Source organism: Doryrhamphus excisus, linkage group LG7 (assembly GCF_037039965.1).
Source record: "Doryrhamphus excisus strain RoL-2023G ecotype Guam linkage group LG7, RoL_Dexc_Guam_v1.1, whole genome shotgun sequence".
Classification (NCBI taxonomy): Eukaryota; Metazoa; Chordata; class Actinopteri; order Syngnathiformes; family Syngnathidae; genus Doryrhamphus; species Doryrhamphus excisus.
The window spans coordinates 5,750,647-5,775,098 of NC_136363.1; the positions used below are offsets into that span (position 1 = coordinate 5,750,647).

The following is a 24,452-nucleotide window of genomic DNA, read 5'->3' on the forward strand; positions in this document are numbered from 1 at the left end:
CTATCATCCAAAATAATGATAATTACATATTACATTAAAAATTAAATTAAATTAAATTAAATTAAATTAAATTAAATTAAATTAAATTAAATTAAATTAAATTAAATTAAATTAAATTAAATTAAATTAAAAAACAATATTTAATAAAGACATTTAAAAATAACAATTAATGTACAGAGAAAAAGTTTAAATGTTGATGCTAAGAGCACAACTATGAGACGCAGCCTTAAAATAATTTACATATGCACTGTATAATGTATATACGATAAGTTCTGACCAGATTGGATTGGTTCTTTTTTGCAAAATAAAAAATATCATGTATTTTAGCATGACAGTAGAGCAAGTCATAGTGCAGAAATCAACCAAAACGGTATTCAGCACCTTCTTCTTTTGGACAATATTTCTTATATTACACTCCTGCTGTGGCCAAGGCTTCGGCTGGTGTGTGTGTGTGTGGCGTGGTGGAGTGGAGGGGGGGTGTCTTTTTGAACATAGAAATGCATATAGAAGCTATCATAGTCTCCCTCACCCCTTCTTTCCTCTGCCTGATGTGGTGTGACAGTGTGTTAGCCCGCAGCACTCTGCTGGCGTGGAAACAATCAGCTTTGACAGAAAGGGGGTGGAGGAGGTGGTGCTGGTGGTGGTTGTGGGGATGGAGGGGGGGGGGGCGAAGGGTGAGGAAGGGTAGAGGGAAGTTGCGGCCGCAGGACTGGGTATGATGAACTGGATGGAAAGACTTGTCGACTGAGGCGGGAGGTGCGTGGAAGGATGACGGGATGCCAAACCTGATGTTTGAACCTCTTAACAGTCATTTGCTAAATCCCAGTTTACCTTAGGAACAGAGAAGAGTGACACCTAAATGTGATGAAGACCATAGAATAGAAACTGGAGATGCAGCAGAGTGGTGGAAAAAGCCTGGACTCCCCATGGTTTAGGCTGCTCAGTACAACATGGCTCAACCCATTTATTGGGTTGTTTATGAGAAAAAAAATGTGTCAAAGTGAAAGTTTCTAAACTTTTTTAAACTAAAAAAACTTAAAAAAAAAAAAAAGGAGAAAGCATTATCTGACTTATGTTTTACTGTTAAGAAAGCTCCGTGAAAATCGTCCAAAATGACTGGTACTGAAGGGGTTGTCTTTTTGAATATTGTCTGAGTTAATCATCATTTGCAACTATGTCGGAAATATGCAATTATTACTTTATTTCATTGAAAGAACACAAATATTTTTTGCGTTTCTGACAGCTCAAATACCTAAATACCAACATAAACAACATGGGGATTTGCGTGTAAATACGTTCAAATTTCCACCAACCTTCTGTACGCTACACTCCTCCACGATCATTAGCCACGTTTACATGGACCCAAATATTCCAATTTCATTCGGGTTATTTGCTCAAACGGAAAGAATGTAACCTTTGTATACACCTTATTCCAAAAGAAAAGTGCCAATTCGAATGAATATATAATGGGATTCACAGGGGTGGAATATTCCTTTCCCCAATCCGATTGAGGTATCTTGTGTCGGAAAGTTTGACTATTGACTATTCTGGTTGATTATAGCGGCGCATGTAGACACGTCATTGGAATATTCCTTTCTATGTATACCATTGCTTTCGGAAAGATTCCATTCGGAAACAGAAAACCTCCTTATGTAAACGTGGCTACTGAGAAATTGAGTGTGGAAAAAGGACAAAGTAAGAATGCAAAAAGGTACCACTTCCACACAAAATGGGAGGAGAACTTTTTTGGTATTGAATGACTTCATCATGATCGATAAATTGTGTTTAATCTGATTAATTATTTTAATCATTTGACAGCCCTAGTCACAATATCACCTAACAACTTGTTGAACTGCACAGAAAAGCAACCCTTGTAACCTCAACCACTTGACTCCATGTCCATTGATGAAGTTAGCTCAACAATGGAGTCCATCAGAAGAGCGACGTGTGTGTGTGTGTGTGTGTGTGTGTGAGACGGCTCAGCTGCCTCGCCCGCTTTAACCAGCTAATAAATATGAAAAACAGCAGGTTAAAGTTTTTATTCGTCTCCTGGCTGAAAGGATTATCGTCTTCTATAGAGTGCTGTGAAAAATCCCCCAAACCTCATAATGCTCAATGTTGCCCCATAAAACGGCGCCGGACAAAAGACGGAGAAAGGGAGCTTTTTCACGCATAAGGGGTTTTCTCAAGAACACATTGAGTGGAGCAGGGCCCGGGACCCGCCCCTAGATTATGTGCTTGTCAAGTGAAAGCACGGCTGGGAGCGGCAGGTGCGTGTGCCAGGCACGAGGGGTGGGTGGGTGGGTGTAGGTGGGGGTCACAAGGGTCTGGTGACCACGCAGGGTGATGCTGTGTGTGTGTGTGTGTGTGTGTATACAGAGAATGCCACGCAGCTGCCGGCAGGAATGTTTGCACATTGTCACTTCCATTTAACTTGCTCTTTTTCTTTTGTCTCCTTCCCCCGCCTCCCCCCGATGTTGATAGACCCCCATGGCTGACCGGGGGTCCCCCTTCCCTCTTCTGAGGCGCAAAGTTGGAGCTAAACGGTGACACTTTGTCCACAAAAGCCACATATGGAGCAGGTCGTGACCACCTGAGTGCTGTGAAATTGAAGGTACTGTAGATACTTCATTAAAACATATACTGTTTTTTTGTTATATAATAGTAATAATCATTTTAAAAACAAACATTTTAATTTATGAATGGATTTTGTTTGAGACTTTTACCAATACCACCCAAACAATAACAGTATATTATTGCTATATATATACTTTTAATCCCCTAAGGCAGGGGTCTCAAACTCAATTTACCTGGGGGCCACTGGAGCTCGGCTCTGGGCAAGGCTGGGGCCGCATCAGGTTTTCCCAAAAAAAACAAAAAACGCATTTATTAAAAACAAAAAAATATACAAAGTTTTTCAGTGCTTTGGTTCTGATTTCCTACAATAAAAGCTCTGATAAAACATTCCACTGTTCTCAAATATGTTAATTTTTATTTTTCTGCACAAAATAAGATGAAAAATAAATAAACAAATCAAGAATAAAGAAAATCAATCAATCAGTAATAAATAAATATAATAATAATAATCATAAAACGGCAAAACCACATAAGAAACCACATATAGTGAGAGTGCGATATAGACAAATTATTTTTTTCAGATTAAAATGAACAAAGCATTATTAGAGCCCTGTAGACATGACAAAACACGACTATAGTCACATTTATACTCTTTCTATTTACAACATATTGCGCAACTGCAGGGTCTTGAGACACATGCTAACTCGCAAACTAGAGAGCTAGCGACCTAAACGGTAGCCTCCAAGTTATTTCCTTTAAACTTAAATAGCCAAAAATGTACCACTTCCACATGGATAGGGAGGATAACTATTAACAGTTATTTAACCTTTAACATGAACATTAATCAAACGTAATAATTTTTTCTGGGTACATGATACCATACAGCATCCATATCAAACTTGCGCGGGGCCGCACTAACATTAAACTTTTATATCAAGGCGGGGGGCCTCAAACTAGTGTCCTGCGGGCCACATTTGGCCCGCGGGCCGCATGTTTGAGACCCCTGCCCTAAGGCCTTTTGTGTTGTGTTCAACAGGGGCCTACCCAAATATCCGTAGTGTGGATACCAAGGGTATACCAATAATTGTGATTTTAGGAATATAGATTCAATAAATGTAGAAATATTTCACTCAATACAACAATACTGTTTTGAAATAACAATGCACATGCATATTGTTACATTGTTTTCATTTATTCTTACACTAACATCCATTGCATTTGAAAGCCCCACACTGACTTGTCATCGGTTCGATACCAGAATTCGCACCCCTTTTTTTTAAACTCCAATTTTGACATATGGTGGCCTGCAGGACCAAGCTGTTTAATAATGCAGCCCCATGAATTTATCTCCGCAACTTTGCCAAAAAAATCAATCCAATAACACGCGGAATGCAAATTCCCAGTCTAATCTCCCGTCACGTGGCTTCTCGCGCAGTCTCTTATCTTTTATAGTCACGCATTGCCAATCAAGTGAGCGCATTGTATCTACCAAAAGAAGACAGTCATTGGCGACACGCTGACCCACCCTACGCTGCATCTCAGCCCACCCAAACGACCTATTCGCATCGTGTTTCGCCGTCTAATCTCTGCCGTCCCATTCCCAACTGTGGCCTAAGGCTATGCGCCGGTCCTCACTTAATCCACCACCCCTGCCCACTCACCTACCGATTTGGGTAAAACTGTTACATGTCAGCGCCGCTCTATGTGCCTTTTTTCACGGCATCTTCCAGCAAAAAAGGGATTAATGGCTCCACCATTATGTACAATGAGAATGAATAACAAACAGCCGTCTGTTTATCCTGCAAGGAAAAGTGCGTCCTTTTGCTCTTTTATCCAACTGTCTTTGAGGGTGGGGGGGGGCGCAGACTTGACACACCAGCGAGAGCGTGTAAATTTGCCATCTGATGTTTTTAGACGACAGAATTACAGATTGTGTATGCATATGCATGCAGTGATGATGAAACAGAATGAGTTATACTTCACATGCGAACAATCTAAAACAAAGTTGATCAATTTGCCTTTATTTCAATTTATTAAATGTATATATTCATTGGTAAATATTTTTTTTCAATTAGAGAAACAACAGAATTCATTCTCCAACAGACTCCTCCAGTTCCGTTCCCACAGTGAACGCGACAGGACTCGTCACACTCCATCCAGCTACACAACACTTCACCTGACTGTAAAATATAATTCACAACATTCTATAAAGTGTACATTTACTTGTATTTACTTATATTTGTACTGCAAAAAAGGTCAGTAAGGATAATTCATAATGCCGCCTACAGAGAACATACTAACTCCTTATTTCTAAAATCACAAATACTTAGCTGTCAACAACAAATATTCATACCACTGAGGTAGGAGATAATGATGGTCCCACATCTATTCAGTACTACTACTGTGTTATTTTGGTGAAACAAGGCATTACATTTGGTTCTACCAGATCGTACTTATTGTGTGGAAATATGTGGTCATAACTATAAAAGCAATCTTCACTCGCTAAATGTACTGCAAAAAAGGTCAGGTCATAATGCCGCCTACAGAGAACACTTTAACTCCTTACTTCTAAAATCTCAAATACTTCAACTTGCTGATATAGTTCATCTTCAAACAGCTAAAATAATGCATAAGGCTAAAAAAAAAACAATTGCCTAAAAATGTCCTCCAATACTTCTCTACAAGAGAGGAGAAATATGATCTCAGGGAAGAACTACATTTGAAACACTTATATGCTAGGACTACGTTAAAAAGCCATAGCATTTCAGTATGTGGAATCAAACTATGGAATGGATTGATTAAGACCCTCAAACAATGCACAACGATGAGCCAATTCAAGAAACAATACAAGCAGTTGATGTTTGCTAAATACAAGGAAGAAGAGTCTTGAACCAGTCATGATGTGCTATATATATCACTATATTGACACTTACTATGGTACCCATTATGTCATTGGATGCTCATATCAACTCATACTTCGGTACGAGGTACATTATTTAAAAAAAAACCTTAAACTGTATTATGGAAAGCAGGAAGTGAACAAATGTAACAGTTACTGATTGTGAAAGTACCAGATGGAGGGGTAGGATTTAATAAGCTTTGCTTCTTCCTACTCCTTTTGGACATGTGGAACTGTGAACTGATTATGTGATGCATTCAATTGTAATCTGATGCATGTTCAAATGAAATAAAACCATTACCATAGATGCATACACTGGTGTGAAAAGTGTGTCTTTGTCACACTTAAATGGTACATAGTGATTGCCCCCCCCCGAACCTAGTAACTGGTTGGGCCACCCTTAGCAGCAACAACTGCAATCAAGCGTTTGCAATAACTTGCAATGAGTCTCTTAAAGCGCTGTAAAATTTTGGCCCACTCATCTCACTACTCCATGCGTTAATAATGGCTCTCACTGTAGTTGGCTGGAGTCCCAAAGCTTTAGAAGTGGCTTTGTACCCTTTTCAGGCGGCACAGGGCAATGTAGGTTTTTATTTTTTTCTCCCTTAATAATAAAATGTTCATATTTGATGTCATCTATTTATTCTCCACATTATTATTATTATTATTTATTATTATACAGGAGCCAGGCAATGACATTTTGTTGGCAATGAAATAAAACCATTTCTATACATTTGTAAATATGCTAATCTTATTTATATTTTATTAAAATGTACTCATGTCGTCCAGTATTTCATTTAAGCTACAGTAACCAAGCGTTTTGTCCGAGTCTACAATATCAGGTGCCGGTTTCAGAAAACAACAAATCCTGGCCTAAACGGTGACAAACCCTTCCCACAAAACCTCCCGTCCCCGCAACTGCCAAGGCGGACTAAGCGGCTCGGCTGGAACATGTGTAAATGAAATATGAAACAGTGTGCGCGATTAAACTGGTAGATAATCATCTTTTCATTAAAACTTTCATCCCGAGCGACTTAAATATTCAAGAGGCCAATTACGGCGCTTTGTATCGCGTTCTCTCGCACTCTCATGGCTATCCTTTAACAAGAGCAGTCAGGGTGTGTGGCTTCAGGGCTTTGAGTGAGAGCATCATTATGAAGTGGTCCAGTGGCAGCATGGATGGAGGGTGGGGGGGGGGGGGGGTGCCTTCGCGTCCCTCTCAATGCAGGCTGTCCGAAAAGGGAGACGTTGCAGGTGCAATGCATGGATGGAGTGAAACAGCGGAGACGAATATAGATTTTGTAGGCAGATAGCACCACAAATAGGGTGCATGATTCTCTTGTCTGCCTGTGTGTGTGTGTGTGTGTGTGTGTGTGTGTTCGCAGTCGGAGCACTGAAGCCCACAGGCTATTCCTGTGTGAGCTTGTGATAAAGGGGGGGAAAAAAGGGAGAGGAAGTACAATGGGGGGGGTGTGGAGGAGGAAGTTAGTTGGTTGGGTGATGAGAAAGAGAGTCGAGCGCTTCCTCTGTGCTTTCAAAGCCTCTGGATCTGGTCTCTCTCTTTCCACACACACGCACTTGTTCTCCCCCAAACCAACTCCCTCTTTCTCTCTCTCTACCTCTATCCCTCTCTCTCTCTCTTTCCCATGAAAACGAGCGTCTTGGCAGGGTAATTAAGAATGGCCTCTAAACACAGGAGTATGGCAGCCACGCTCCAGATGAAAGTAAATGATTAAAATAATTACAGGCTGCGAGATGACGAGCCGGAGTGCGGGGTGGCCGCCGGACATTTGTCGGTAATTAGATAATTAATCTGAATGCAAATGATGAGCCCTAACGAAGCAGTCAAGCTGAACCGGCGACAACTGCCGTGAGTGAAATGGGAAGGGGAGAAGGGAGTGGTAGTGGGGGATGAAAGATGAAAAGGCATGGAAGGGGAAAGAGGAAAACACGTCTATATTGAGAGTGTAAAATATCCATCCGTGTCAAGAAATCAGCATTGTGACTTAGCTTCTGCTATAGTTGACAGATCCTGACTGTGACAAGCAGAGTTGTTAAAAATACCCAAAAAAGGGCCTCAGTCACGTCAACCCAGGCAGCCGAAATGTCAAATGAAGGGTACCGGCGCCATGCTCACGGCACCCGAGGATGCAAACAGAGCTGCATCCTTTAAACGCATGAGCAAACAGTAGATTTAGTCGCCGGGTTGCCGACGCGCTCATTATTTCTCACGCTTGCTGATGCTGTCAGCGTTCGTATACCTGCTGTCAGATGCTGTAAACGGCAGGTCAATTCATTCATTCATTGATTTTCTACCGCTTATACTCATGAGGGTCACGGGGGTGCTGGAGCCTATCCCAGCTGTCTTCGGGTGAGAGGCGGGGTACACCCTGGACTGGTCGCCAGCCAATCACAGGGCACATATAGACAAACAACCATTCACACTCACATTCATACCTATGGACAATTTGGAGTCGCCAATTAACCTAGCATGTTTTTGGAATGTGGGAGGAAACCGGAATACCCGGAGAAAACATGCAGACTCCACACAGAGATGGCCGAGGGTGGAATTGAACTCGCTGTGCGGCCTGCGCGCTAACCACTAAGCTTTGGGAATCCAGCAAACCACAGTGAGAGCTGTTATCCACAAATAGTGAAAACAAGAAAGTGTGGTAACCTTCCCAGGAGTGGCCGGCTGACCAAAATGACCCCAAGAGCACAGCGACGACTCATCCAAGAGGTCACAAAAGACCCCACAATAATTTCAAAGAAAAAAATCCCCTAGACCTTTGGAAAAATACTCTGTGGTCTGACGAGACAAAAGGTGTATGTCCCATTACATCTGGATTAAAAATGACATCACATTTATGAAAAAGAACATCATACCAATAGTAAAACATGGTGGGGGTAGTATGATGGTCTGGGGCTGTTTTGCTGCTTCAGGACCTGGAAGACTTGCTGTGATAAATGGAACTCATTGGATGCATATGGGTCTGCACGGCGGTCGAGTGGTGAGCGCGCAGACCTCACAGCTAGGAGACCCGAGTTCAATCCCACCCTTGGCCATCTCTGTGTGGAGTTTGCATGTTCTCCCCATGCATGCGTCTATATGTGCCCTGTGATTGGCTGGCGTCCAGTCCATGGTGTACCCCACCTCTCTCCTGACGACAGCTGGGATAGGCTCCAGCACCCTCGCAAATGAATGAACATGATTTCTTACAGGACAAATGTATTTGGTTAACATCCGTTTCAGTTAGAGCCAAACCTCCAGGAACGCATTAATGACACTAACCAAGGTTTCACTGTGCTTTCATTTTGTTATTGTTTTTTTTCCAGCACTTTAAGACACTGACTTAATGTGTCTGTTAAGCTGAAATGATGATTATGTTGACAGAAAAACAATGAAGCGTGCACACAGGACACCTACAGTCACAGCAGCTGGGTTAAAAAGGCAGATGTTGACGGATAGCATCTCTCCGTGTTAGAGCAAATTACACAACACATCCGTTCAGACGTTTAAAAGCCTCGAGAGGCAATGTTTTACCTGCCTTAAATGTAGACTGATGGCTCACTTAGTCAGCTGACGTAATCACGGGAGGGCATTGCTGCGAGAAGGAATGCAGTACATTTGTCTAACTAGTCTCAGCTGGACTCACTGTAATTTATACATAAGAGGATCATTTTATCTACAGAGTTGATGCCTGTGTGAATTAAATAGGATTAATTGTTGTCTTTATTAATTGGACAGGCCATGCTTTAATTATTAAGACAAAATAAAACAAGTATAAATATTTGGAAAAACAGCAATATACTGCATATGCAGGTCTAAAAATGTCAAAGCAGCTTTTGCATTCTTTATTTTTTCAGTATGTGGTCCTTAATGGCAGCACGGTGGTCGAGTGGTTAGCACGCAGACCTCGCAGTCAATTCCCACCCTCAGCCATCTCTGTGTGGAGTTTGCATGTTCTCCCCAGTACTCCGGTTTCCTCCCACATTCCAAAAACATGCTAGGTCAATTGTCCATAGGTATGAATGTGAGTGTGAATGGTTGTTTGTCTATATATGCCCTGTGATTGGCTGGCCACCAGTCCAGGGTGTATCCCGCCTCTCGCCCGAAGACAGCCGGGATAGGCTCCAGCACCCCCCACGACCCCCGTGAGGAAAAAGCGGTAGAAAATGAATGAATGGTCCTTAATGGAAAATGTTTACATTGAAATGGCTCACAGGACACACTCTGGGCACCCCGACTGACTTAAAATGAGCCAGTCGACCACTTCTTTAATTAATCATGCGGCTAATAACTTAAAAAATGGTACTTCCAATTTATTTATCTTGTTACATGCAAAAAGTGAGTTTGTATGCACTAGATTCCACATGACAGCTACAATTGAAAGTGATTTCAGCAAAATATCCACACTTTAACATCTGTTATGTCATCACACTTGAAAAAAAATGAAATAACAGGAAAGAGCTGTATAATAATAAACATTTAACTGGATATAAACATCATGTGAGACATTTCCAATACACTGTGAAGGGATGATAGAGTCCATCAGTTCAATGTTCCTAAGTCTCCACGCTATTTACTCCACCACCAGCTCAAACTCCTCAGCCTCCTCAAACTCTGCGTTCATCTTGGCAGCGAGCTCGTCCAGCTCCGTGACATCTATTTGTTGGATCTTCCTCCGGGTCCTCTTCTCCTTCACCACAGCCACACCGGGGATGTTGGCGTCCGGCTCGGAGAACGCAGAGTACTCGGCGTCCAGCATAGACGTGAGGGAGCAGCTGGACGCCTCAATGCCCGTCCTAGTTCGGCCGACACTCCGTCCAACTTCCGGGGTCTGCAGCTTTTCAAAGCCGAATAGAGTCTCTCGGGCTTCGGGGCTGTTGAAGGATTTGTCGCTGAGCCTGGAGTAGGAGCGGCGGACTTTCTGGCACCACACCGCATCTTGCGGATCCGCAGTCGGCTTCTTCGGTGATGACGGAGGGAGGATTGGTGATGGCATGGCGGGCAGCTTCTTAGCACCGGAGGAACGCCCGCACTCCGGGACAAGACCCGGGGTGGAAACGTTTGGCCGTCTTGGTGTGTTTTCTTTGTCGTGCTCAGACGGAGCAGCTGTTTTCCTCGGCACTATCTTCTTAACAATAATGGAACGCTTAACAGCAATGCTATTAGCCGGTGCCATGTTGCTGTTAGCATTTACCAAAGGAAACGTCAACCGTGGGGAGCGTCTTCTCTGCAAAGAGCCGTTTAGGCTGGGAGGTGTTCGTCCCTTCATGCCGACCTCAAACGGGATCCCAAAATGTATATCAAGTGTAAACTAGTCGCTTCTGTTGATATTCTGTCCACAGCAACAACAGTATCGCCCACAGTCAACAGGAAAAGGCCGCTCAAATTGCCCGCCCGAGTCGCACACAAAAAACGTCATACTGTTTCCGGTGACGTGTACAGCAGACGCCGCTGAATGCAACTTTTGCTGTGTAATCTGAACAAGCGACGAAGAAGCGAGCCGTTTGTATAATTAGTATTCGCTATCGAATTAGCACTTTTATGCAGAATGGAATATTTAATTGGCATACAGGGACCGGATTTTGTTCTCGTCGCTGCCGATAACGTCGCAGCCAACAGCATCATTCAGATGAAACATGGTGAGTGACAATGTGTTAGCTTGACGTTAGCCGACAAGCATTGCTGTTTTAAGACGATATTAAAACGTTTAACTTAAATTAAGTCAACAGTACATTACCGAATATCTTAAGTGAATGTTATATAAGTGTAACATTTAATGCTGGGTTATGTTTTCTATGAAATATTTTTTCCATGTAGACTGTTTCTAGCTAGCTATGCTAAGCTGAGCTACACACCACTCTCTTATGAATGGCAAACATGTTTAGATTTTTTCTCTTTACTTATTGTCTTGTCATCGTTTTTCATATAATAAAATCAGTTTGTGTAACTGTATGTAATAACCATCGCGTTGTCGCGAAATGTTAGCGAAAGTGAAAGTCATTGCTTGTCTGCCTTTGCCCTTTCTGATAGCTAAGCGCTCACTTACTACAACTCCATACTTTGACGTTTTCAGACTACGACAAGATGTTCAAACTAAGTGAGAAGATTTTGCTACTGTGTGTGGGCGAGTCAGGAGACACCGTGCAGTTTGCAGAATACATTCAGAAGAATGTTCAGCTCTACAAAATGAGAAACGGTAAGCCCGTTGAAGGAGTTGTTTGTTGTTATAGTTAAGTTGTATACCACCATCATTTACAGTTTTTTTGTGTCGACATATTTAACCAACACACTGTTATATCAAATCAGAAAACAGACATACCTTATCACACATTTTATTTTACATCTAATTTTTTTTGCAGGCTATGAACTCAGCCCCACAGCAGCAGCAAACTTCACAAGAAAGAACCTTGCAGACTACCTTCGAAGCAGGGTAAGCATACTCCTACACCGCAAAGGTAAACATACCTCAGTATAGTTTGTCACAACTGCCAAGTTGTAGTATTACTGAGGAATACTACAAATATGGTCGTTTTGCTGTAATGTACATGCAAACTTAATTTGAGTCCATAAAGACAAGACTTGCTCAAGAACCTGTGGTGCACCACAGAAGGATATGCTCAATATTGGCAGCACTTGTGTGACCATCATGAAGGATAAATATTGTATTGTAAGGAGGTGGCCAATTAATAATGTTGTTATTACAAAAACAAAACGGACTACTGTCGGCCTCAACCATACCAAAACAGGACAGTCAGGACTCACAAAACTCTTTCACAAGTGAAATTGAAAGAGTTCATAGCAACTCAGAAATGTCTACGTATATACTGTAGGTCTGGAAGTTAAAAAAAAAAAAGTCTGATAGTTTTGACCAGTTTGGATTAACCACCTTTCATTAATAAATGTTCACCATTTTGTGGTTGATGTATTGTTAGTCAAAAGATATTGGAAAAACAAAGGTATTTGTAGTATTCCGGCCACTAGGTGTCAGTAATTTTCCATTGTCAGAGACATGACATTACATCACACTGCATGTAAGTCAGCCATGGCATGTCCGAGAGTGAAAAGAACTTCTCTTCTCATCCCGTGTGGAAGTGGTAAGTTTTTTTTTTTGCTTCTTTTTCTTTCCCCACTTTGTTTGAAATCCTTAGAATACAGTAAATAAACTGGAGGCTAACTAGTTAGCTCGCCATGGCTTAATGACGTCATGGCATTACAGTTGAGCAATGTAATTTGGGTGTTACTTCATGTCTACGAGGCTTTAATAATGATCAAGATTGTATTTAGAAAGTCATGAACAGTTTTTTTTAATGAGATATGGAATGTTCAATTTATTAATATTGAAATTCACTTGCGTTTTTTTACAGTATTGATCTGTATGATGTGTATGGTGAATTTTCTGCAGTTTGTTACACATGACAAGCGAGACTGTATACAGAAACAAGGTCAAAATTTTGACCGAAAACCCAATTATACAAAAAGTGGGGTTCCACTGTATAAAAAATGTGTCCCATTTTTCAATAAAGTAGTGAGTAGTAAAGCTACTTCCTTTCACAAAAGCAAAAGGGTGAAAATAATTCCAAAAAACAATTAGTGTGGCAAGGAAGGCAATGTGGGACACATTGAGCTGGGGATAGGAGTGGAGTAGCGGGAGGAGGCTGAGGGGTGTCCCGGGGGCCCCCCACTATAAATACCCTGTAGACCATGTTGCACTGGCTGGAGTGTGAGAACGAGTAGAAGTCAATGTACACATGATGTGAAATTCACATGTTCAAGCTGGGCGTTACCTGAGCACTTTTACCTTACCTAACCTTGTTTGGAGACGTGGCAGTCAATAGGTTTAATCACTAAAGACTTCATCGCTCCTCTTGGATTGATCCAAACTTTTACATGTTATCACAGTCTATGGAAGAATCTTCATCGCTTGTCTCACCCACTCTATTTTTAATTTTTGCTATGTATCTTAATTACTGGGTACAGGTGCAAGTGAATTGTCGCCTCTGCTTTGTTTTTATTTGCATGCTCGAGCTGCGACGTGAGATCCAATCACAGCATGAAGCGTGAACATGTAATTGTACCAGTCACGGTGCATGTTGATACCAAGTGTATATCAAGTCTTAAAATGGCTAACATTAGAGGAGTGCATGAATAACGGCCTCCTGACATCTGACATTTTGAAAATGAAAAAAAACATTCAATTTAAATTGCAGCCCCATGATTAAGATTTTATTCCAACAATGCATGTTTATTGATGTGGCCACATCCCACAAAATGGAGAGCAACAATTACAGAGCTGCTTTTCTAAGTTACTAATCCTTGCCTCCATGGAGGAAAATAAACTACTTACAAGTAGTTACTTGTAGCTTGTAGCTACTTACAACTGAAGGAGGACCTGAAATTGCTAAGCTAAGACATTGAAGCTGTGTTAACCGCTAAGCAAGCTTGAATGTAAAATAACAAAAACAGAAGCGCTTAGTACACATAAATAGAAGTCTTAACTGGAACCACATTTCATCCGAGAGTAGCCAACTATGAACAAGAAATTAGCAAGTAAATAAGAGCCTAGAGAGAGAATAATCCAACAGCGGCGCAGAGCAACCACACGTCAGAAAACTGAAAATTACATTACTGCCTACGTCGGCAGCTGTTTTGAAATGGCCCTATTATAATTTATACACCATATTGCAAGAGGCTGCACTATTTATTGAAATACAGATTTCAGGCCATATCTGTCATACTTAGTACCCAACTGCGATTTTCTCACCTCAGTTAAATCCTTAGTATTTCAGACCGATCATTACACCATAACCTCAGTTATTTTCTCGAGTTCAAGACTTGCAAACTTCAACCGTTTAGATCAGGGGTCTCAAACACGCGGCCCGCGGGCTAAATGTGGCCCGCAGGACACTAGTTTGAGGCCCCCCGCCTTGATATGAAAGTTCAATGTTAGTGTGGCCCGCGCAAGTTTGATATGGATGCTGTATGGTATCATGTACACAGAAAAAATTATTACGTTTGATTAATGTTCATGTTAAAGGTTAAATAACTGTTTATAGTTATCCTCCCTATCCGTGTGGAAGTGGTAAGTTTTTGGCTTTTTTAAGTTTAAAGGAAATAACTTGAAGGCTACCGTTTAGGTCGCTAGATCTCTAGTTTGCGAGTTAGCATGTGTCTCAAGACCCTGCAGTTGCGCAATATGTTGTAAATAAAAAGAGTATAAATGTGACTACAGTCGTGTTTTGTCATGTCTACAGGGCTCTAATAATGCTTTGTTAATTTTAATCTGAAAAAAAATAATTTGTCTACGCACCAACTATATGTGGTTTCTTAAGTTTTTATTATTTGCTGTTTTATTATTATATTTACTTATTATTGATTGATTGATTTTCTTTATTCTTGATTTGTTTATTTTTCATCTTATTTTGTGCAGAAAAATAAAAATTTAGATCTTTGAGAACAGTGGAATGTTTTATCAGAGCTTTTATTGTAGAAAATCGGAACCAAAGCACTGAAAAAGTTTGTATATTTTTAATAAGTTTTTAATAAATGCGTTTTTTTTTGTTTGTTTTTTTGGAAAACCTGATGTGGCCCAGTCTCACCCAGACCCTAGCTCCAGTGTCCCCCAAGTAAATTGAGTTTGAGACCCCTGCTTTAGATCAAGTGGTAATTCACTGCAGTTTTACATATTTTATCAACATTTTTTGCGTTTCATTTGCGAATTGTCTTGGCTTAATGGTGATAGCTATGCCAGCTACAAGAATACGGTACCATCATATTGCACAAATGAAAGCACACACAACCCTTCAATACATTAGACTGGCAAAAAACATGAAAAGCAGAACAGGTGAGATATTCCGGGACCGTTTTTCTAATGGAAATTTAACAACGTCCATCTGCTCGGTCGAAAACAATGCTCAAATGCTTTGCACATGCACACGGCTACAGGATCATTCTTATTTAGTCAAGGTTGCAAATGTTGAAAGAGAAGTACATTTTTATGCATGTCTTGTCATACGCTGCAAGGGAATCTTTATTTTTGTGCCTCTTGGTTACGGTGTTGGCTTTGTGAGATTGGGATTTATCAGTACTGCATTCTCAAGAGAAGCTGAAAAATCCAAAGCACTTTTTTTTTTTTTTCTCGACCCGCATCCCACACCTTCCTCCAGCTATGTTTCCGCTCACATTCATCAACCCCAGGAGTATCCGGACCTTTGCAAATTATGTTGGATAAACATTTTTTTTTTTTACCATGCTTTCGATCACTCCACTGAGTATGTGGTCTTTCGATTTTAGAGCACCATTTCTTTATCAATTTACTTTTTGGGAGAATTTTGGCTCATCGTCATGTTTATGAAATACAGTTTAACCAAGGTTACGATCAAATCCCTTATGGTCCAAAAAATGTTAACACAAAACACTGTTTGAAATAGTCCAGAACCTTGATTATTCGAAACGACAATCTTCAGATTAATCGACAAAGAAAATAATTGTTAGTAGCAGCCCTAAACACAAAGCTAATATGGATTTATTGTAATTAAAAATACCTTATGACCACAGTCAGTAACAGTACTATAGTACTTAACCTGGAAATGGATGCAAACCGGAAAACCTGAAATGAACTCCTACATTTCTCGGCTTTCTTTATCCTCTGCAACATGTGCATCATCTAATGCACTCATGAATCCTTGAGTTAAAGATCATTCCCAGGACAAAACATCGCAAAGTATCGATTTATGTGAATATGCTGTTTGAAATAGTCCAGAACCTTGATTATTCGAAACGACAATCTTCAGATTAATCGACAAAGAAAATAATTGTTAGTAGCAGCCCTAAACACAAAGCTAACATGGATTTATTGTAATAAAAAATACCTTATACTATACTGTACTATAGTACGTAACCTGGAAATGGATGCAAACCGGAAAACCTGAAATGAACTCCTACATTTTTTAGGCTTTCTTTATTCTCTGCAACATGTGCATCATCTAATGCACTAATGAATCATTGAGTTGAAGATCATTCCCAGGACAAAACATCGCAAAGTATCGATTTATGTGAATATGCCTAGCAGTCTTTAGCTTTTGTTCCGTTGTCTGGGCAACTGTCCCAGATATTTTGCAGTTGGTTTTAATTAATTTGATTAAATATCCAGGCCAAGCCAAAAAAAAGACTCATCAAGATAATGATTTGTTTTGTATCCCAATTGTTTCTCCTCAATCCCTGTCATCTTTCAAGTGCCTGCTCCCCCTCCTCCAAAAAAAAAAATGATCCCAACAGTGCCAGCGTGTCCAAACCCTTAGGTTAAAAACTACAGGCTGATAAATTAATCAGAGCTATATTGTTAATTCTTACGTCCTTATTCCCGCAGGATAAATTACAGATGAGTTCCTATAGTCTGAAAAGATGTCATACTTCAGTGACTGCCAACCTCCGGGATGTGTAGTTAACTCCAGTCAGCAGAGCATGTCTGAGCCGAGGATGCCGGAGACTGTTCGCATAGAACCGCGCTTACTAACCCCCGTCGTCCAGGAAAACAACCGAGCCACGTTATTAACCTCTGGAGTGTACTGCATTGACTCGAGCTTTAGAGAGCGACAGAGGAGAGACAAAGAAAATTGGCAAGACAACAAGATCACCTGAGGCCTAGACGATGCCGCATCAGTAATGAGGATTCAGCGGAGAAAGACACAAAAAGTTCAACGCTGACGGGCCGGATAATCTGATGCTTTTAGGGGGCTTTGTTTTCATGCCGTGTAGATTGTAGTGCAGTCGTCCCTCGCCACTTTGTGGTTCAAATTCTAGGCTTTTTCAAAAATCCATTCATGAATAAATCACGTTGGTTCACGGTTCAATATAGCCTATTATTCGTCTTTAATAATATGCATGTCAACTAAAATACATATATCGTAGTACTTTGGTTAACGTCCACCCCGGTTGGCGTGTTTCGTAGTTAACTTCCAGAATGTTAGCAAAAATTTTGCCAAAAATAATTATATTAATTAATAATAATAAATTTTTTTATACCGTCTGTTTTTTTATGTCATGTCATTTCACATGTCAAATTTTAGAGCAATATTTGTATGTGTTTCAAAGATATACGCACTTTATAACAAACACATGGACCGCACGAAAGAGAAAGGTGTTGGATCGTACCAAGGCAAGGGTGCAAGGGTGCAAGACCTCACCAGACCGCTGAATGCCAAATAAGCCCCTCTACTTGCCCACATGCACAACCAAAACTTTTAATTATTATTCTAAATTATTTAAATTATTTGTACAAATTACTGTTTACGCTGTAGATTGTTCATATTTGATGTAATCTATTTATTCTCCACATTATTTATTATTTATTATTACACGGCAGCCAGGCAATGACGATAAAGAAAGTCTATGTCTATGCATTTTACGGCTTAGAGAGACGACTGTTGTCATTTTAGAGGTGTGTAAACGTGACACATTAACATGTTCTTTCGTAACAGTCTATCAACGTGGCTGCGTATCGAGGGTTTGTCGCGACACAAACGAACATGTGTCTTATTTACTCTTATGTCTACCGTGTTGGGTAGTACAAGTGCAGATGTGACTATAGGGGTGTTATTTTATGTCTAGAGGTCTCTAATGTTAAAAACCTGTATTTACAAGGTCGTAAAAAGTTGTTTATGCTCTTAACTCTTAACCGGTTTACAGTCCAAACCAGGTCTCTTGGTTAATGTATTTATTAATTTTATATATTGATTAATTAAGACAAAAATTAAGAAAAACACTGAAAAATAACCATTATAACACAATTTTCCCAACAGAACTAGCAGACTTTGTGGCTAAAGACGGATGCTTCATGAAGTTTGAATGATAAACTGACATAGAAGTACAAATTGTGGTCACAATCAATCAACAGTCAACAGTCAACCACACTGAATTGACTATGAAGGGGTTGCAGGAAAACTTCAATGAATTTAGTCCAGCAACCAGAGACCCTTTTTGAGAATTTTGCCATTGTGTTGTCAGTCCATGAAGTGCTACTGTAACTGTTTACAGTTAGACTTTTGAAAGGCCTCCGCAACAGTTAGCTTCTGCGCAGTGGTGCGCTACAGCTGGCCCTGTGTGTGTGTGTTAGTGAAATATTTCTAACACGAGCACACAGTGGGCACAAATAATTACTGGCACCATATTGCACACAGCTCGCTGTCCCCTGCACAGATGAACAATTAATACAGCAGATTGAGGAGAAATGCCAATAAAGAGAACATGCCCCGGGGTAGGGTGCAAAAAAACAGGGGGCGCGAGGGAGACGTGAGGCATGGAGGGACTGGAACTTGGAGGAAGAGCTTGAAAATCAGTTCATGTTGTTTTCCATATTAGTAGTTGACTGTGCTTTAAGTAATGTGAAGTTAAATATAGGAGATACAAGTTAATTGTTGTAAAATCTCAAGACCTAGCCAGTTAACTCAGTGTAACTAAACTTAATGAGTCATTCACTTTGTTTATCGCTTTTAATTGGTTGGATTAGTTGGATTCAATGTTAATAAATACAATAATTTTGTAGTTGTTGGATAGAAAGGAGTTTTATGCTCACTTTATATTTGACACTTTACACAGCAGGCACACAAGACGGTCATGGCTGCATAGCATGCTTTTGAGCTATCTAGTTAGCCTCCAATTTCATTCATTCATTCATTTTTTGCCACTTATCCTCACGAGGGTCGCAGGGGATGCTGGAGTCTTAATTCTAAACTAAGAGTTTCAAATGAACTGGGGAAGAAAAACAAAATAAGAAGCAAAAAATTACCACTTCCACACAGAATAGGAGGGGAACTTCTTTTCACTCTGTCGGACATGCAGTGTGATTGTAATGTGATGTAATGCCATGTCTCATTAATGTTTTTTGTCATTACGTATGCCTCGTAGCCACAATATTGTAACTTTTATTTCAATATGTCTTGACCAATAATGGGCTATAGTCAACCACAAATTTATCTGTTAATTTTTTGGGGGAAAAAAAAACACAATAGAGTGACACAGCGCTAAGCAATGATTGAATAGTGATGTAGCAATAGATTTTTCGGACTATAAGTTGTTCCGTACTTTTTTTCATTGGTTGGCTGTTCCTGCGACTTATACTCCAGAGCGACTTATAAATGAAAAAAACTGTTTATGTTACATAAACACTGGACACATTTTCTGTTCATGTTTATTTTTCGTGTAGCTGAATAACCATTGTGTTAGCATATCTTACACCTATTCAACCTGTTCTCAATTGTTATTTTTTTGTTGTTTGTTTTTTCAAAAGCTTGTTCTCTATTCTTTTATTGTTAGAACTTGCCTTCCAAGAGGATGTAATGTCGGTTTTGGTCAAGTAGTTTGTAAAATAAATTACCCGCAAAAAATGCGACTTATACTCCAGTGCGACTTATGTATGTTTTTTTCGACCTAATTATGCATTTTTGGCCTTGTGCGACTTATACTCCGGAGCGACTTATAGTCCATAAAATACGGTATTTATCCATTCATGTGCCACACAGCAACTCTCACTTGGACACTGCCCCCACTGGATAATGTAGTCTATGCAGACTCCCAGGTATGTTGTGGAGCAGAATGTACAGTAAATACTACTTTCAGTCCAACGCGTGTCTTTTCCTCTTCATGACACATTTTTCAACCCCGTACTCCAGAAGGACTTATTGTCTGGAAAAATGCTCTACTCATGTCAAGTTTGGCAACAGACAATACAGATATCTTGTGTGAGTGGCAAATATAATGAGGCTAAATACCCAAATGCCTTCGTCAATGATGAAATCTTGCAAGTAAGAGAGGGCGCAGTTGTTCTTTCTCGTATCATTTGGTACATATTGCAATTTCTGATGCAAATGTATTTATTTTTTGTCTCATCGAAGTCTATATTAAAGAATAACAGAACTTTCAGTCTTTTGTATGTCATTGTGTGTCATAAACATTTGTGTGTGTGTGTGTCAGTGGGGGGGGTATGATAAAGATGATGCATATTGTTTGTTAATGTGATTCAAGGTGTGAGTTCAGGTGGCGGGGTTAACAAGGTGCCTAAGAGGTGACATGGGAAGGTTATTTTGATACCAGGTCCATATTATTGTTACATTGTAACCAGTGAGGCAGGTGTCTGTTGGGGGGGGGGGTGATGCCACTTGGGGCGTTCGCAGGCTCACAGAGGAGTAAAAGTACACGCACGCACACACACACACACAAGATATTCACTTGTGCCTGCTGTGCACCGACTCCGCTTTCTAGCGAGCGCGGTGTGTTTGTGCCGGGGCCGTCGTTAACACTCACACTAAAGCCCGCTCCACGGGGGAGTATAACAATCATCTCCCTGGTGGCAAATATAACGCCAACACAAGTCAGAGAAATAAGCAGGTCAAATGTTAGCTTAATTGAAATGACAAGCCAGGTGTGTGGATCACAGCTTGCCTGCCGCCATATAAATCAGTTGTTGCCTCGCTGCAAGAGAGAATGTAAGATATTTCTATTTATTTTCTGTTTGGTACTCCATCAAAAACTCTGCAGAGTCTTTGTCTGTCAAGCATTTAGGCTGGAGGTTGTTTTTGAAGGCCTCCAAATTGTGTTTCTTTTAATTGAGGAGGAGATAAATTAGTGTACTGGAGGGAGAGAAGAGGCTGCAAGCGTGGAAGATGTAATTTCTAAAGATGGGGTGGGGGGGAGGCTGCAAAAGAAACGACTTTAGAAGTTTTTAATGAGCCCTGGCGTTACTCGGGGGCTCAGGGTGAAGAAGGCGACGGGAGAGGAGAACAGAGGGGAGGAGAAGCAGGAGCAAAGAAATGAAAATGGAGGGGAGGGTGCGATGAGGGAGGCAACAGGGGTGCTGCCTTCCAGCAGATGTCACAGTGCAAGTGGCTAACCCCCTTCAACACACACACACACACACACCTTTGCCCTGTGACCCTCTTTCACCTTCTGAAGGAGCTGGTTACACTTTTTAATGACTGATAAAAACCATGTCATTTTTTTCCTCTGGTTTGCACGACAAAGATGTTGTTTGACCCTGAAGATACAAACTCAAGTGGACATTTGTGGATATGGTCAGAAGAAGACTTTCTCAATCGCTTTTGTATGCTATGCTGTTTACAGAATGTCATACGGTGGCCTATTCAGGTGGTCACTTGAGCTGCTATGGAATTAAACACTGTTGACGTGTAATACTGCTGTAAAATATTATTTCTGGACGGTGCCTCATTCCCAATCGCTCAATTGACACACTTGTTTATGTCTAATCTAATCTACATTAATGACATAGTTACATTTATTAAAATGTGCAAACTTTCAATAGATTACCTGTATATATGACTTATATTATATATACCGTATTTTCTGGACTATAAGTCGCTCTGGAGTATAAGTCTCACAAGGCCAAAAATGCATAATTAGGGAATAATAAACATACATAAGTCGCACTGTAGTATAAGTCTCACAAGGCTAAAAATGCATAAATAGGTAATAAAAAACATACATAAGTCGCACTGGAGTATAAGTCGCATTTTTTGCAGGTAATTTATTTTACAAACTACTTAACCAAAACAGACATTACGTCTTCTTGGAAGGTAAGTTCTAACAATAAAATAGAGAACAGGCTGAATAGGTGTAAGATATGCTAACACAATGGTTACTCAGCTACACAAAAAATAAACATAAACAGAAAAGGTGTCCAGTGTTTATATAACATAACAGTTTTTTCATTTATAAGTCGCTCTGGAGTATAAGTCACAGGAACAGCCAACCTATGAAAAAAAAGTGTGACTTATAGTCCGGAAAATATGGTATATATAATTTAACATGTTTTTAAATGTTAGTGCCTACTCACTGACATGAACCAAGAAGTGAACATTTTCCGTCAACAAGGCCCATATGCTGCTCTTGCCTTTCAGTGATATGGAATGAGATCGGGAGCTTGGTGAAGTTGCTTACTGTTATCTATCGGGTTGGACTCACTGGTTTGTTATGTTAACCTATTCATCTTCTCAGATATGTTTTTTATGCTATTGTATATTTGAATAATGGTTAATATGTTACATAAACATACCGGACACCGATTAGGCCGTTTGTTTTGTTGCATTTTCAGATTAAATGTCAGTTCTTGAATTTTTCAGTTTCCTATAGTTGGGCATTCGGTCTTACATGATTTATTTTGCAGGCACATGTTAAATGAATGTTGACCTTGACCTCGTTGACCCTCCCACCCACCCCCATCTCTCTTCAGACGCCATATCACGTCAACATGTTGCTGGCAGGCTACGATGATGCAGACGGTCCGGGTCTGTACTACATGGACTACCTGTCCGCGCTGGCCAAGGCCCCCTTTGCTGCCCACGGCTACGGAGCCTTCCTCACGCTTAGCATCCTTGACCGCTACTACAGACCAGGTCGGTTTTCAGGCCTTATTACCTTCCATATATTCACTTTTGCTCACTGTAAAATATAAAAATAGTACAAGGATCGGTTGTGGTCAACTCCATCTATAGAGACATCATCCTCTCCTTGTTTCTCTTCCAGATCTGACCAGAGATGAAGCAGTGGCGCTCCTGAAGAAATGCATTGACGAAGTTAGTGTGTTTTTTTTTAACCATTTTTCTTCATTAGGTTAAAATTTTCGGTAATTACAGTGGTGTGAAGTTTTTTTTTTTGCATGTTTGTCACACTTACCAGATAACCAAACACATTTTTAAATGAAACTTTTCATTATTGATGTAATGTCTCTCGTCACACCCAGGTCTGAATACTGCCACATCGGTTCTTAATCTAGAAATCACTTAATAAACTAAGTGAAATAGGGTCAAAGTAAGAACCTCAAGAACTCATAAATTCAGGAACAAATGAGAAAAAGTAATTTCCATCTGGAAAAGGTTACAAAGCTTTGGGACTCCAGCTAACCACAGTGAGAGCCATTATCCACAAATGGTGAAAGTGAATGAAACCAACTTGGGTTCTGCAGTAGGACAATGATCCAAAAACACACCAGCAAATCCACCTTGGAACAGCTGGAAAAAAACAAAGACTTTGGAGTCCTGACCTGAATCCTATTGAGATACTGTGGCATGACCTTAAAAAGGCGTTTCATGCTGGAAACCCTCCCATGTGGCTGAATGACAACAATTCTGCAAAGATGAGTTGTGTTCAGTTCAAGTGTGACAAACATGCAAAGAATGCATACGCTGCCAAAGTACTATATTGTTATTTTTGTGTTTTTTTAAAATGTATTTTAGGCTTTTTATTATCATACATCTGCTGTTTATACTCCAAGTCTGAATTTCTGCTTCTCCCTCCTCTAGCTGAACAAGCGCTTCATCCTGAACCTTCCCTCCTTCAGCGTCCGTTTGATTGACAAGGAGGGCATCCATGACCTGGAGAAACTCACTCCAAACAAGTGACCGTTCCCCGCTTAGCTACCGGCACACACACACACACACACACACAATCTTTTTTTTTTTTTTTTTTTTTTACCACTGACCTCCTTGTTCTTTCTCTTCCAATAAAAAGTGACGTGCAGTTGAGATATGTACACTCTTTGTCCCTGTGGTGCTTTTCTGGTTGCTCGCTAGTTTACTCATCTGCAACATGGAAAGAGAACATGCTCCTGGCTGTGTACTTTTGCACTTGAAGTCAGTCACTGTGCTTGTGTGCAACGGACACTTGCTCATGCTTTCTGCCTGTGCGAAAATAAAGAAAATAAAAATATTTAGATGCTCTTAGGTTGGACGAGTACCGTCCAAACTCGATAGTGTACCACATGAGCAAAAACTCTCTCTTTTTGTTTATGTGGCCAAATACAGTACACGATTGTGTGGTAATATTAGCATGGTTTCATGGCTTATTATCGGCCCAAAAATATGCATATTTAAGCATGTTTTTGGTCTAAATTAAACATTTAATATGTAAATTGCATTGTAATGTTACATTGACGAGACTACACTTGTATCAAAACATGTT

At 40.4% G+C, this 24,452-nt stretch overlaps 2 protein-coding genes across 2 annotated transcripts; one reads left to right on the forward strand and one right to left on the reverse strand.

The window, feature by feature from the left end:
- Positions 1-9,774: 9,774 nt before the first annotated feature.
- Positions 9,775-10,928, reverse strand: cdca5 (cell division cycle associated 5). The gene has a single exon (XM_058047085.2). It carries the CDS (start codon positions 10,753-10,755, stop codon positions 10,060-10,062), a length of 696 nt encoding a protein of 231 aa, XP_057903068.2. The 5' UTR covers positions 10,756-10,928; the 3' UTR covers positions 9,775-10,059.
- On the forward strand, positions 10,865-24,016 carry psmb2 (proteasome 20S subunit beta 2). The gene is made up of 6 exons (XM_058047086.2): positions 10,865-11,125; positions 11,560-11,682; positions 11,846-11,916; positions 22,726-22,888; positions 23,019-23,068; positions 23,795-24,016. Exons 1-6 carry the CDS (start codon positions 11,035-11,037, stop codon positions 23,891-23,893), a joined length of 597 nt encoding a protein of 198 aa, XP_057903069.1. The 5' UTR covers positions 10,865-11,034; the 3' UTR covers positions 23,894-24,016.
- The last annotated feature ends 436 nt before the right edge of the window (positions 24,017-24,452 follow it).

Bases quoted from the DNA above. Each gene is read 5' to 3' on its own strand.
- psmb2 (XM_058047086.2), top strand. From the start codon at position 11,035: ATGGAATATTTAATTGGCATACAGGGACCGGATTTTGTTCTCGTCGCT. The intron at 11,683-11,845 runs GTAAGCCCGTTG...TTTTTTTTGCAG, and splicing joins GCTCTACAAAATGAGAAACG to GCTATGAACTCAGCCCCACA. The intron at 22,889-23,018 runs GTCGGTTTTCAG...TTTCTCTTCCAG, and splicing joins TGACCGCTACTACAGACCAG to ATCTGACCAGAGATGAAGCA.
- cdca5 (XM_058047085.2), bottom strand. From the start codon at position 10,755: ATGAAGGGACGAACACCTCCCAGCCTAAACGGCTCTTTGCAGAGAAGA.